General features: G+C 57.4%; 1 protein-coding gene across 1 annotated transcript in view; it reads right to left on the reverse strand.

Moving 5' to 3' along the window:
* Positions 1 to 3248: 3248 nt before the first annotated feature.
* The window catches only part of LOC133361242 (ephrin type-A receptor 7-like), a 15384-nt gene continuing 3558 nt past the window's right edge, over positions 3249 to 15074 (reverse strand). Inside the window, exons 5-15 of the mRNA XM_061580143.1 lie at positions 14736 to 14895; positions 13148 to 13259; positions 12033 to 12094; positions 11033 to 11158; positions 10252 to 10482; positions 9247 to 9308; positions 8618 to 8827; positions 8232 to 8384; positions 7268 to 7461; positions 6124 to 6279; positions 3249 to 5436 (exon numbers count right to left, since the gene is read on the reverse strand). Of these exons, the coding sequence (XP_061436127.1) occupies positions 5322 to 5436; positions 6124 to 6279; positions 7268 to 7461; positions 8232 to 8384; positions 8618 to 8827; positions 9247 to 9308; positions 10252 to 10482; positions 11033 to 11158; positions 12033 to 12094; positions 13148 to 13259; positions 14736 to 14895 (1581 nt within the window). The 3' untranslated portion in view covers positions 3249 to 5321. The remainder of the gene's footprint in view (positions 5437 to 6123; positions 6280 to 7267; positions 7462 to 8231; positions 8385 to 8617; positions 8828 to 9246; positions 9309 to 10251; positions 10483 to 11032; positions 11159 to 12032; positions 12095 to 13147; positions 13260 to 14735; positions 14896 to 15074) is intronic.

Genomic DNA, 15074 nt, shown 5'->3' on the forward strand with positions numbered 1-15074 from the left:
GAGTGAGATGCCCCTGTAGTTGTTACAGTCTGTGCGGTCTCCCTTCTTAAAGATGGGGACCACCAGGGCATCCTTCCAGTCCTGCGGAACCCGTCCAGTCGTCCAGACTGTTGTTATGATGTCATGTAGGGCAGTCTGTGCACAAACGCCACCCTCCCTCAGCATTTCTCTTGGGATTGAATCTCTGCCCGGTGACTTTCCTGGTCTCAGATTCTGGATCGCCTTCAGTACTTCCTCAACAGATGGCACTTCAGACAGCCACTCACAGGGGGTGACTTCCTCTTCCAATATTTGAGGCACCGCAGCCTCAGCAGGGTCATCCCCACTTTGTCCAACAATGTTTTCCATGTGGAGAGATTTTCTTTCCCCCAGGACAAATCTGCAAACCTGTTCCTGGGGGTCGGAGATTGGATCACCGTTCTTTCCCCTAATGATGGTAATAGGTGTGGCGTTGCAGGTTCCTTTTTTGATGGAGTTAAAGAGTGATTTGTGATCGCGGGCCACTGAGGCAGACTCCATCTCCTCAGCAACCCGCGACCACCACCCATCCTTGCAGCGCCTCACGGCTCTCCGAACCTCCGAGCGAAGGCTGCGGTAAACCTCCTCATTCTCTGACGTGGGATGCTGTAGACGATTAGAGTAGGCTTGTTGCTTTTTCTCAACCATCCTGAATACCTCCTCTGTCAGCCAGTGTCTCTGGGGAGGTCTGAACCGCGTACCCAAAGCAGCCATTGCAGCTGCATGAGTCACAGTCCTAAACCTCGCCCATTTACCCTCGACGTCAGGAGGAGTGGGGAACGATGTTAACCCCAGCCGCAAGCGATGATGAAATTCTCTCTTGCAACTTCCATCAGCTAGCTGAGACCAGGCCACCTTAGGTTGGGATGGGGTCCTGGGTGTACACCCACCACCGAAGTGGAAGAATGGCAGGCGCATTTTACAGATGACTAGTCGATTGTCAGAGGGCAGATCAGCTCCACGGTAGGTCCTGGTGTCAAGGACATGGGCTCGCATCCGCTGGTCAGTCACTATGTAGTCCAGCAGATGTTCTTGCTTGGACCCGGCATGCAATCATTATGTTGTGTGGATGCGCCGATGCCGGAACAGCGTGTTGGTAATTACAAGTCCATGGGCTGCACAAAAATCTAGCAGCTTCCTATCGTTGTTATTGAGCTGATCTGGCCCATGCCTTCCAATCACTCCAGACCAGGTGCCAGCATCATGACCAACTCGGGTATTGAAGTCCCCCAACAAGATGACTATCCCGAGGGGCTACTTTAGCCAGCACCTGTGACAGGAGGTCATAGAAGCCATCTGACTCATCGGCCTTGCCTGCATCCCTCCATGGATGTTCGTCTTCGGTGGGAACATAAGTAACCACGACCACCACTCCTCGCCTCCGGTTGATGGGAAGGATAGTCCAAAGTAGCCTGGGGGTTTACAGCTTCCCACAGCTCACCGCCACGCTCCCACGCCCCCTTCATTCTTTTGTTCAGAAGAAGAGCCACTCCCTGTTGTTTGGCGGTCTCCTGCCCCGAGTAGAGGACTGTCCACCCCTCATGGTGGCAGGAGCCAGAGCCGGTCCACCGGACCTCCTGAATGCCACAGAGATCCAGGCGGTAACGGTCCAGCTCCCGCAGTGAGCGTTCGAACATTCCACGTGGCCATCCGTAGTGGCTTTTTGTTGTTTCTGGAGGAGCCCCGAGGGTAAAGATTAAATCTCCTGGCTCTGCCACACTCACGCACACACACACACACAAGTATCACCAACACTGCCTACGAAACCGTACTGGCCCCACTACCCAGCGCCCCCCTGCCATAGGAACGCAGAATTTCCCACCACTGGCCACCGACAGAGCCGCCGCTAAACCTCTGGGCAAGGGGTCCGTCTAAAAGCTCACGAGTTCATCTCGCATGCGGTGCGATGCCGCAGACTCCGCACTGAGCGTCACGAACGGTCCGCCACCCCCGGGGTGCGAGCCACTCGCTCGCCCGCCGCTCGCGAGCCGTGTCCAGCGGCTTGGACGCACGTGGCCACGTCCCAGGGGGTTGGTGGCACGCGAGGTGGCGGTCACAAACAGGCGCGAGGTGACACCGTGCGTGGTAGCGAGTGCCCACGCGTGGATCTGCCAGTTGTAGAATGAGGACGGTCCAAAAACAATGTGAATCCGCGTGGTGACCTCGAAGCGAGGAGGGGGGGGGGTGTGGGTCACCACTCGGGGTCACCACTAGGGGTCACCACACGGGGTCATCACTCAGGGTCTCCACGTGGGGTCACCACGCGGGGTCACCACTCGGGGTCACCACGCGGGGTCACCACTCGGGGTCACCACGTGGGGTCACCACTTGGGGTCACCACGTGGGGTCACCACGCGGGGTCACCACGTGGGGTCACCACTCGGGGTCACCACGTGGGGTCACCACTCGGGGTCTCCACGTGGGGTCACCACTCGGGGTCACCACGTGGGGTCACCACGCGGGGTCACCGCTCGGGGTCAACACGCGGCTGAAACTAAATTCAACAAGGCGGTAGCCACATGAGGATGAGAATCCCCACCGACTGGGATATGCGACGTAGCACCGTAACCACCACCACCACGACGACGACGATGATGATAATAAATTAAATAATTAAATCAATGCCCCCGGCAGCTTTCGTTTGAACCGCGGACCCGGATTCCGCCTCCCTGTGTCTCATCAGCAGCGTGCGGCCTTGTACTCAAAACAAAACACTCCACAATGTGAACCGATTAAGACTTTTAAACTTGTTTTGTAGTTACCAGGCAGGGCCCCACTGCGCTGCTGTGTAGGTCTCTGTCAGAAGCGACGTGGCCACCACAAGCGATAGTGGCTCAACCAAGTGCCTCATCATCATCGTCGTCGTTGTGTGGACATTTATAGCGGCAGCCAAATACCCGGAGACAAACCCACGCGGCCACGAGGAGAGAGACGCCACAAACTCCAAATAGACAGCAGCAGCAGGCGTCAGGGTCGGGATCGAACCCACGACCTCATACCTACCAGGCGAGGCAGTTAACATCTCATAGCCACCGTCTCTTACCCACAAAACCCCCCGCATCCCTTCTCTAGGAACCGCCCCGTTCCTTCCCCCCACAAAATCCGCTACAAACATCCCCGGTGGTCTCAACGCCTTCCGCCAGCGGGGGGGGGGGGGGGGGGGGGGGGCAGTGGGGGGGAGGGGGGAGTTTGACTCGAGGAGGGGGGCAGTGGGGGGGTGGGGAGAGTTTGACTCGAGGGGGGGGCGGGCAGTGGGGGGGGGGGGGCGGTCGGTCGCCCTCCCAGTTTTAAAAACTGCGCAGCAGCATCGCCCTCGTCGCAACATCAGCAGCATCGCCGTCGTCACGACAACGTCGACAGCATCATCATCGTCGTCACAACGACACCAGCAGCAGCATCACCGTCATCACAACAACGACAGCATCGTCATCGTCGTCACAACAACGACAACAGCATCATCATCGCCGTTGTCACAACCACAGCAGCAACATTATCATCGTCACAACAGCAGCAACAGCATCACCATCGCGATACAAAGCACATTGCAATACAAAAAAGACAAAGGCCCCCCGTGTAGCCTTTACCAGGCTGTTGGGCCAAGTGCTGTCAGCGAGCAGCACCCACGAAGGCCGGCACGGCACACCTATGAAGGTCTGGCGTGGCCAGCACCACGCGCGCCCGGCCGCCTTTGTCTCCCCCAATGCTGATGCTTACTGCACACCGCACGAGGCACTCATTCATGAGGCTGAGTCGACCTAGGGGACGGGCGCCCAGCACCGATTCAAGTTGTCGCTGCCACTGTTGTCGGTCGTGAGCGGGAATTGGACTCGGCGTCGCCGGGCATTGTGGCGCGGCGCGCTAACCGCTGCGCCACCACTCCCCACTATATTGCTATACAAAGACAAGAATCCCACCCGAAAGCCTTTACCAGACCGTTGGGGCAAGTGCTGTTAGCGAGCACCTCTGAAGGCCGGCACGGCACACGAGGGGGTGGGTGGCCAACACCACACCCGGCCGACTTTGTCTCCCCAGTGGCAATGCTTACTACACACCGTACCAGGTACTCATTTGAGGCTGAGTCGACCTCGAGGAGGCCCAGGACCCAATCAGATAACCGTCACCGGTGTTGACCGTGAGCCGGGTTCGTAGTGCAGCGCGCTAAGCGTTGCACTACCCCTCACCACTACATCACTAGACACACGCACACCTACACCTATACGCACACATACACACATACACACGTACACGCGCGCACGGTCCCTATTGCAGAGTTAAGGCCGGCACTCCCAATGCCGTAGACTCGAGTGCCGCAGACCGGAGCAAGACACAGGCTCAACAGAGCGACCACCCACAGCGGCGGTGAGCGCGGGAGAGGTACGGGCGAATCCTCCAATGGCCGCTGGCCGCCATTTTGTTCCAGGCCGCCATTTTTTTTTCTCCTTTGGCAGCCATTTTTTTCTCCTTTGGCCGCCATTTTCAATGGCCGCCCTGCAAGTGCCCCAATATGGCGGCTACTATCAAAACATTTTCAATTGGCGTTCCACCGAGCCCCCCATATCGGCACAAACCCCGTCCAAATGTGACCTCCTCCGCCGCTCGTATCGGAGGCGGCCAATGTGGCACAGGTGTGGTGGTTAGCAATCTGGTGCGTTGCGCCAGGAGATGGAATCGAACCATGGTCGCAAACCAACGGTGCGAGTTTCTATCCCTAAATCCAGCCGATCGTGTCCACCCGCGAGCACACGCGGACGTGCGGGCATGCGAGCGTGCGGGCGGACGGGCGGGCGGGTGGGCGGGCGAGTGGCTAGCCGGCGGTCATCTAAAGCGAGGGTAAACTCCCGGCTCTTCCGTGACACGTTGTGGCCAACATGGAGTAGGCCAAAGTAAAGTCTCGTTGGTGAAGTGACCAAAAGCCCGGCAGAAGCGCTTCCCAAACCATTACGGTCCCTTTGCCCCTCACTCGCACGTTTAAACGATGCGCCCTGTGAGGAGATGGGGGGGGGTGTGGGGCAGTGGGGGGGGGGGGAGCGAGTTGGGGCGCCTTCCGCCAGCCCGCGCCCTGAGCAAGGGAGTTTGGGGCAGGGCCGCACCTTCACACCACAAGCCGACCGATGGCACACGCAACACTGGAAACGTCGGAGCCAAACGTTCGGTGGCGGCGTTGGGCCAACGTCGGTGCCAGACATTGCTGCGACGTTGGACCTAACGTTGGTCAAAACGTTGGGCCGACAAACGGATCCGGAGCACGTGCCGACGTTTGGGGCCGTTGTGGCCGCGGTGGTCACCACGCTCGGTCGTTGCGTTTAAACTTTGACCTCCGTGTTGTCCACGTGCATCAGCTGGGCCCTCATCGACTGGATGCTGTTTGTGATCTTCTTCTGGTGTCCCACCAGCGTGATGCCCGTCCGCCGGATGTCGCTGCGTGGGTGGTGGGAGGAGGTGGAGGAGGAGTATGGACGGAGGAAGAGCAGAAAGGAGGAGGAACGAGGCAGGAGGATGGAGGAGGAGGAAAGAGGAAAGACAAATGTCGGGTTTTTATAATTGATTGATTGGGTTAAGGCCACTACAGAATGAGCCGGGCCAAGTAAGTAGTGAGTAGTGAGTGACTGAGTATTGACTGAATAATGAGTAATTAGTGAGAGAGCAGTAATTAAGTAGTGGATGGTGAGTAAGCAGTGATTAGTGATAAGTGTGTGAGTACTGAGTTAGCAGTGAATAGTGAGTATAGCATCGTGAGTGTGTAGCGAATGAGTATAGAGAAGTGAATGAACAGTGAGTAGATTGTAAATGTAGAGTATCGAGAGAGTATAGAGTAGTGGGTAAGTAGTGAGTGAGTAGTAAGTGAGTAATGAGCGACTGAGTATCGAGTGAGTATAGCGTAGTAAGTCAGTAAGTAGTGAGTGAGTAGTGAGTGAGCAAGTAGTGTGAGTAGTGAGTGAGTAGTGCAAGTAGTGAGCGACTGAGTATTGAGTATAAAATCGCGAGTAAGTCGTGTCAGTGAGTAGCGAGTAAGTAGTGAGTGAGCGAGTAGTATGAGTGAGTAGTGAGTGCCTGAGTAGTGAGTGACTGAGTAGCGAGTGAGTAGTGAGCGGGCGGGCGACCCACTCGATGGTCATGCGGGCGACTGCGTCGAGCGAGCTGTATCCGGCGCGGGTGAAGCGCTCCTTGTACTGCCCCATCTTGATGGCGTCCAGCCACTCGCCCACCGATGAGAAGGCGGTACAGCCCGGCGCGTGCTGGTCGTAGAACGGGTTGTGTGGCCTACGGGCAGCACAGACGAAACTCAGCTCAACTGCTACGCCAACTCAAGCTTCCAGTAGGCCGCAGGCCTCCTCTGTGCCCTACCGCTATGCCAGCTCAAGCCTCCAGTAGGCTGAAGGCCTCCTATGTGCTCTACAGCTATGCCAGCTCAAGCCTCCAGTAGGCCGCGGGCCTCCTCTGTGCTCTACAGCTACGCCACCTCAAGCCTCCAGTAAGCCACAGGCCTTCTCTGTGCCCTACAGCTATGCCAGCTCAAGCCTCCAGTAGGCCACGGGCCTCCTCTGTGCTCTACAGCTATTCCAGCTCAAGCCTCCAGTAGGCTGCGGGCCTCCTCTGTGCTCTACAGCTATGCCAGCTCAAGCCTCCAGTAGGCCACAGGCCTCCTCTGTGCTCTACAACTATGCCAGCTCAAGCCTCCAGTAGGCCGCAGGCCTCCTCTGTGCTCTACAGCTATGCCAGCTCAAGCCTCCAGTAGGCCGCAGGCCTACTCTGTGCTCTACAACTATGCCAGCTCAAGCCTCCAGTAGGCCACAGGCCTCCTCTGTCTTCTACAGCTTTGCCAACTCACTCCTCCAGTAGGCCGAAGGCCTCCTCTGTGCCCTACAACTATGCCAACTCAAGCCTCCAGTAGGCTGAAGGCCTCCTCTGTGCCCTACAACTATGCCAACTCAAGCCTCCAGTAGGCCGCAGGCCTCCTCTGTGCTCTACAACTATGCCAGCTCAAGCCTCCAGTAGACCACGGGCCTCCTCTGTGCTCTACAGCTACTCCGGCTTCAGTCTGCTGCTGTGGGTTAGGGCTTATGGCTAGCGGCTTGGGGTTAACTCTCAGGGCTAGTGCAAGGGGTAATGTCTATGGCTTAGTGTTAGGTTTAGAGGGGGTCAGTGTGAGCGGGGTACAGGGGCTGGACACCCGGTGGTGGCGTTGGCCAGGGTTCAGCGATAAGGGTGAGGGGGTCAGCGTGAGAGCGGGGGTACGGGGGCCGGATACCTAGTGGTGGCGTTGGCCAGGATCTTGAGGCTGTTGGGGTTGCGGATGAGGCGGTCAAGAAGGGAGAGGATGTGGCCGAACTTGGGCCGGTCGGCGCAGGCCTTCTGCCAGCAGTCGAGCATGAGCTGGTGGAGCGCGGCGGGGCAGTCCATGGGCGCCGGCAGACGGTAGCCCTCCTCGATCGACTTCATCACCTGCGCGGCGACCACAACCTTAACCAGCTCAACAACCACCTCGACCACCAACAACCCACAACCAAAACACCAACAACAAGACTATTTGTAGAGAGAGGTGGCGAGAGAGAGGTGGCGAGAAAGAGATGGAGAGAGATGGAGAGAGGGATGACGAGATGGAGATTGATACTTTTACGATTCCGCTTGTTAACCTGGGAGAGCCTCACTGAGTTTCGTGAGAGCCAAGATTTCGCAGCGCAGTCCGTTCTCCTCTAACGCCACATGGTGTTTGCACAACGCGAATTGGATACACAACGCGACGATGAATGTATTACAGGGAACAACATTTTTGTTGTAACGCAGACGCCAATTGGATGTAGTAACACAATTTGGGTGAACAGAGTAGGAATAAGCGGCGGTCGTAACGGCTGCCTGGATGTAGCATCGCCATCGTCACCGTCGTCATTGTCGTCATCGCACGAGGCATTGAGATGCTGCTGGATGATGCTTCTAGACGCTACCCACCACACGGCTTGGTCTTTGTTCAGGCCCGGCGTTACTACACATCTCACGGCGTTATCGCGCTTTACCTCCTACATCAGAGAGTCTTTATTATAACGCAGTTTTTCCATAACACAGTGCAACGGCAACCACCGCCATTGCCGTGTTACAGAAGGACAACGGTGGAGCGATCCAAAAGCGAGCGGGGCGAGCGGGGCGAGCGGGGCGAGCGGGGCGAGCGGGGCGAGCGGGGCAAGCGGGGCGAGCGGGGCGAGCGGGGCTGCACTCACGTCCTGGTTGCTCATGTCCCAGTAGGGCCGCTCCCCGTAGGACATCACCTCCCACATGACGACGCCGTAGCTCCACACGTCGCTCGCCCACGTGAACGTGCGCAGCACTATCGCCTCGGGAGCCGTCCAGCGGATCGGGATCTTACCCCCCTGCTGGGGAGGGTGAGGGGGGTGACCACATGGGGAGTTTGTAATGGCCGGGTTGGAGGAAGGAGCCAATTCCAGCGAATTTCTGCGAGTTCTAGATCTGTCCCTTAGGGGAGTCCATGACTACACACACACATGTACACACACACACATGTACACACACACACACACGTACACACACACGTACACACACGTGGGCAAGGTGCTGAGTGGGGGAGGCGTGGACGCCCCCCGCTCACCACGGTGGTGTAGGTGGCGTGCGAGTCGTCCTCCAGCACGCGCGAGAGCCCAAAGTCGGAGACCTTGCACACGAGGCCGGCGCTGACGAGGACGTTCCTGGCGGCCAGGTCGCGGTGGACGTAGCCGGTGTCGGCCAGGTAGCGCATGCCGGCCGCCACGCCACGCAGCATGCCCACCAGCTGCATCACCGCAAAGCGCCCGTCGTTCCTCTGGGGACGCGCACGCGACACACGCGTCACACGTGCACCACGTGACACGCGCGTCACACACGTGCACCACGCGACACGCGCGCACGACACGTGCACGACGCGCACGCGTCACACACGCGGGGGGGGGGGGGCAGGGAGGGAGGGGTGAGATGAAGGGAGAGATGGGGAGGGAGGGGAGGAGATGGAGAGTGAGATGGACAGATGTTTATTATGAGAGCGAGCAAACACGGTGTAGTGGTGCGATGCATGTTGACGTTATCGTTGTTACCGTCATGGCCGCCGTTGTTACCGTCATGGTCGCCACTGTCGTTGTTACCGTCATGGCCGTCGTTGTTACCGTCATGGCCGCCGTTGTTACCGTCATGGCCGCCGTTGTTACCGTCATGGCCGCCGTCGTTACCGTCATGGCCGTGACTTACTCTGAGGAAGGAGTCGAGTGAGCCGTTCTCCATGAACTCTGTGACGATCATGAGCGGTTTACCTGCCAACAAAAACAACAAAGACAACCGCCGTTCACCACTAAGTAAACCTACAACTAAGTTTAACTACTTTTTACATTTACCAGGTAAGGCCCCACTGAGCTATGTAGCTCTTTATCAGAAGCGACGTGGCCATCAAAAATGATTGCTCAACGAAGTGGCTCATGATCATCATCATCGTCATCATCGTCATCATCATCGTCATCATCGTCATCATCGTCATCATCGTCATCATCGTCATCATCGTCACGGCAAGAGAGACACCGCAAACTACAAATATACAGCAGGCGTCAGGGTTGGGATCAAACCAACGACCTCCTGCAGACCAGGCGCCTAAGGGTCGGTGACGTCACCACGGCGCTTGTGCCAGGGCAGGTGCCATCGCATGATGTATCGAAGGCTCTCGCCGATGGCAAGAGGTCACGGGACACACCCCAGGTGTCATGGGTTGAGGTACTCACACAGACACACACATACACAGACACACAGACACACACAGACACACACACAGACACACAGACACTCACACAGACACTCACACAGACACACACACAGACACACACAGACACACACACACAGACACACACACACACACACACAGACACACACACACAGACACACACACACACACACAGACACACACACACAGACACACACACACACACACAGACACACACACACAGACACTCACACAGACACACTCCCACAGACACACACACCACTCGTTCTCACAGTCCACCCTGTACCATCATGGCCACCACCACCAATGCCACCACCACCACCACCGCATGGCCTCACTCTTCGTGTTACGCACTCACTCACTCGTCTTAGTGCTTAATCAACTACGGCTCATCCTCTCTCTCCCCCCATCTCTCTCTCCATAATCCCTACCCCATCCCTCCCCCCCCATCCCTCCCCCCTCTCTCCTCCCCTCCCCCCTCTCACTCTTGGTGACGACCCCGCGCAGCTGGATCACGTTGCCGTGCTCGAACTGCCCCATGATGCTGGCCTCCGCCAGGAAGTCGCGCCGCTGCTGCTCCGAGTATCCGGGCCGCAGCGTCTTGATGGCCACGCAGGTCTCCCTGCGGCCCCCCAGCAGCCCCCCGCCCCCCCCCGCGCCGCCGGCCCCCCCCACGGCGCAGCGCAGACGGCCCAGGCACACCTCGCCAAACTCCCCTGGGGGGGGGGGCGAGGTGGAAGGGGGGGACACACAAACAGAGACGGAGTTGCTAACCCCGTGCAGCCTCCAGCAGGCTGTGGGGGCCAAGCGCCGGCAGCGCGAAGCAGCAGCAGCCGCTGTGGAGGCTGCCGGCACGGTGGCACGCGCAGAGGGGGGGAGGGGGGGGGAGGGCGGTGAGCGCCATGGCGCTGTTTGGCCCGGCTTAGGGGCACCCCCGGTGGCAGCCATCCCCAGTGGCGGGGGAGGTGGGGAGGTGGGGTGCCGTAGTGGTGGTGGTGCGGTGGTGGTGGTGGTGCAGTGGTGGTGGTGCGGTAGTGGCGGTGGTATAGTGCGGTGGTGGTGGTGCGGTGGTGATGGTGTGGTGGTGGTGGTGCGGTGGCGGTGGTGGTGGTGGTGGTGTGGTAGTGGCGGTGGTAGTGCGGTGGTGGTGCAGTGGTGATGGTGGTGGTGGTGATGGTGCGGTGATGATGGTGGTGGTGATGGTGGTGGTGGTGATGGTGGTGGTGGTGCGGTGGTGGTGGTGGTGCGGTGGTGGTGGCAGCTCACCGCCACCAATGACCTTCTCGATCTTGATGGCCGAGGGAGCGATCTCCTTGGCGAACTCGCGCACCGCCAGGCTGGGGTCCTCGTACGCGTGGGGGTCCACGTAGGACCTGACACCAGGCAGCATCGCTGGGACCATCACAATCACCACCATTACAATCATCACAATCATCACAATCACAATCATCACAATTATCACGATCACAACCATTACAATCATCACAATCATTACAATCATCACAATCATTACAATCATCACAATCACAATCATCGCAATCATCATGATCACAACCATTACAATCATCACAATTCTCACAACCATTACAATCATCACGATCACAATCATTACAATCATCACGATCATCACGATCACAATCATTACAATCATCACAATCATCACAATTCTCACAATCAGGGGGGGGAGGAAGAGGCAGGAAGGAGGGGGGGGGGAGGAGGGGGGGTAGGAGTAGGGGGGTAGGAGGAGGGGGGGGGAGGAGGGGGGGTAGGAGGAGGAATCTGATGAGCTGTGAAGCTCTTTTTTGACCGATGCTTCAGTATGGGGGCAGCAGCAGCATCATCATCATCAGCATCATCATCATCAGCATCATCAGCAGCATCATCACGATCATCAGCAGCATCAGCAGCAGCATCATCACCGTCATCATCAGCATCATCAGCAGCATCATCAGCAGTAGCATCATCATCGGCAGCATCAGCATCATCACCAGCAGCATCATCAGCAGCATCATCATGATCATCAGCAGCATCAGCAGCAGCATCATCACGATCATCAGCAGCATCATCATCAGCATCATCAGCAGCATCATCACGATCATCAGCAGCATCAGCAGCATCATCATCACCATCATCATCAGCATCATCAGCAGCAGCATCATCATCGGCAGCATCAGCATCATCACCATCACCAGCAGCATCATCAGCAGCATCATCATGATCATCAGCATCATCATCAGCATCATCATCATCGCCATCAGCGTCTCACCGTGCCCGTTCTCGAACTGCTGCTTCTCATCATCCTGCTTGGCCTTGCTGTACCCACAGCGCCTGCCACATACACACACACACCGCAGGCAAAGGTCTCCCGTGTAGCCCACGCCGCCCCGTAGGGCAAGTGCTGCCTGTTAGCGAGTGGTGGCCTCCTCTGGGATGGGTGGGGGGGCAGGCCAAGATAGTCCGGCACAAAACGAGATGTTAACTACCTCGCCAGGTAGGCAGGAGGTTGTAGGTTTGATTCTGACACTGATGCCTGCTGTATATTTGGAGTTTGTGTCTCTCTCATCATCATCACGGTGGCTATGAGATGTTAACTCCCTCGCCTGATGTGCAGGAGGTCGTGGGTTCGATCCCGACCCTGACGCCTGCTGCTGCTGTATATTTGGAGTTCATGTGCCTCTCTCCATAATCACGGTGGCTAGGAGATGTTAACTACCTCGCCTGGTATGCAGAAGGTCGTGGGTTTGATCCTGACCCTGACCCCTGCTGCTGTATAGTTGGAGTTTGTGTCTCTCTCCGTTGTCGCGTGGATTTTTCTTTGGGTCCTCCGGTTTTTCCCGTGCACATTGAGAATCAACATGCCACGTGTTTAGAGCATGTGGCTGCTACTATAAATTCGCATGTGACGACGACGACGATGACGATGGTGATGATGACGATGGTGATGATGATGGTGATGATGATGGTGATGATGATGGTGATGATGATGGTGATGATGATGGTGATGATGATGGTGATGATGATGATGATGGTGAGCCACTGGGTTGAGCTGCGATCGTTTGTGATGGCCGGGTTGCTTCTGATGAAGAGCTACACAGCAGTGGGTACCTTACCCACTGGTCAGAGAAGATCAAAAATAGTTTAGTTACCACAAGTCGCGGACACAAACTTTTTGATGTAACGCAACGTCACTCTGGCGCGAGATCATCAAACGAGAAGCCACGCGGCGTCATCTGTCCTCGACCAGACGTTTGTGACAAAGAGCTTCATAGCTTATCAGATTCCTCCTCCAGTCTCAACAGAGAGTCTGACTTTGTTCCGGGACAGCGTCGCGTTGTCACCAGTGGGGGGTGGGGGGGTGGGGGGGGGGTGGCTTCGCCTGACCTGCGAGTGATCAGCAGTCCAGCGGCCAGTAGCAGCACGGCCGTCACCACGGTGGCCACCGTCACGCCGGCCACCGTCACGTGGCCCCCCGCCGTGGCCACGGCGTGGGAGGCTACGCGGACGCACACACACACACAGACACACAGACAGACACACATACAGACACACACACAGATACACAGATACACACACAGTCATACACAGATACACACAGACCCACACACACAGATACACACAGACACACACACAGATACACACACAGACAGATACACACACACAGACACATAAACACACATACACAGATACACACAGACACACACACACATACACACACACAGACACACACAGATACACACAGACAGACACACAGACACACACAGACAGACACACAGACACATACACAGTCACACACACACAGACACACAGACACACACAGATACACGCAGACACACACACACAGACACACACACACACACAGACACACAACAACAACCGCCATTCGCCACTAAGTGGCGGTGACGTCACCACGACGCTTGTGCCAGGCCATGTGCACCTTGAGGGCACGTGAAGTGTCGAACGCCCGCTGGCAGGAGGTCACGGGGCAGACCCAGGTGCCACGGGTCGACTGACTGAGATGACCGAGATGACTGGCTGATGCACCACCTGTGCCCCCTACTGTGACAACTTGCTGTGCTTTAGCCACCCGGCGCTCCGCTCGTTGTTGTGAGCGTCGCTCCTCCGCCCTCTGTTGTTGCTGGAGGGCGACTGCCTCCAACTGCCCAGTAGCGTCCTTCACGAGCCTCCTCCACAGAGGCCGATCTTGACACCGCTGGTACCAGTCATCGGCAAGTCCACTCAGCTCCACGTCCTCCTGTACCACATCACTCCATCTCTTCTCTAGCCCGTGCCGCGCCCATTTAGCCCCCTCGATCCGGCCGAACAAAAGCTGTTTAGGCATGCGGTGGCTGGGCATGCGGGCTACATGACCCAGCCAACGCAGCCTTGCCTGCCGGAGGAGCTCACCGATTGGACTTTGCCCAGATCTTTCAAGGATTTGTGAGCTCCTCACACAATCCAGCTTGGTTAAACCCAGGATGGATCGTAAGCAGGCCAGCCTAAATTTTCTAACCGGCGAAGATGCTCCATCAGGGGGGTCTACGTTTCGCAAGCGTAAAAAAGGGAGGGAATGACCATGGCCGAGAAGACCTGAAGCTTCGTGCGGAGCGACAGACCAGGTAGCTTCCACACAGCATTACGCAACCGATGAAAAGATATTGCCGCTCGACTGATTTGGAGTGAGACCTCTGACACACACACAGACACACACACACAGACACACACAGACACACATACAGATACACCCACAAACACACAGATATAACACACATACAAACACACAGACACACACAGACAGCCACACATACATACAGACAGTCATACAGATACACACAGACAGACACACGCACCGACAGACACACGAACAAACAGACAGACATCCACAGACACACACAAACAGAGACATCACCCCGGGGGACCGCGGGGGACCGCTTGATCCGGGAGAGCCCCCCCCTCCCTCCCGTCAACGTACCGCCGCCGGGGGCCGTGGTGAACTCGACGGGGAGGCTGAAGGCCCCGAAGCCGGCCACGGTGCGGGCCCTCACCGAGATCTCGTAGCGCCGCCCGGCACGCAGGCCCCGGACCACGGCGCGGGCCGTCGGCACGGACATCACCGTCACGTTGGGCCTGCCCTGCAGTCGGGGGGGAGGGGGGGGGGGGGTCAGGCGTGGGCCCTCTGGTGAAGGCTTCTCCTGAATGCGCCGGGGCCTTGCCGAGCCGGCTGGCACAACGGAACGCCACCACCACCATCATCACCACCACCGCTGCCACCATCATCACCACCATCATCACCACCATCATCCCCGCCATC

The sequence above is a fragment of the Lethenteron reissneri genome, chromosome 71, assembly GCF_015708825.2.
Source record: "Lethenteron reissneri isolate LAM-NWPU_2019-01 chromosome 71, ASM1570882v1, whole genome shotgun sequence".
Lineage (NCBI taxonomy): Eukaryota > Metazoa > Chordata > Hyperoartia > Petromyzontiformes > Petromyzontidae > Lethenteron > Lethenteron reissneri.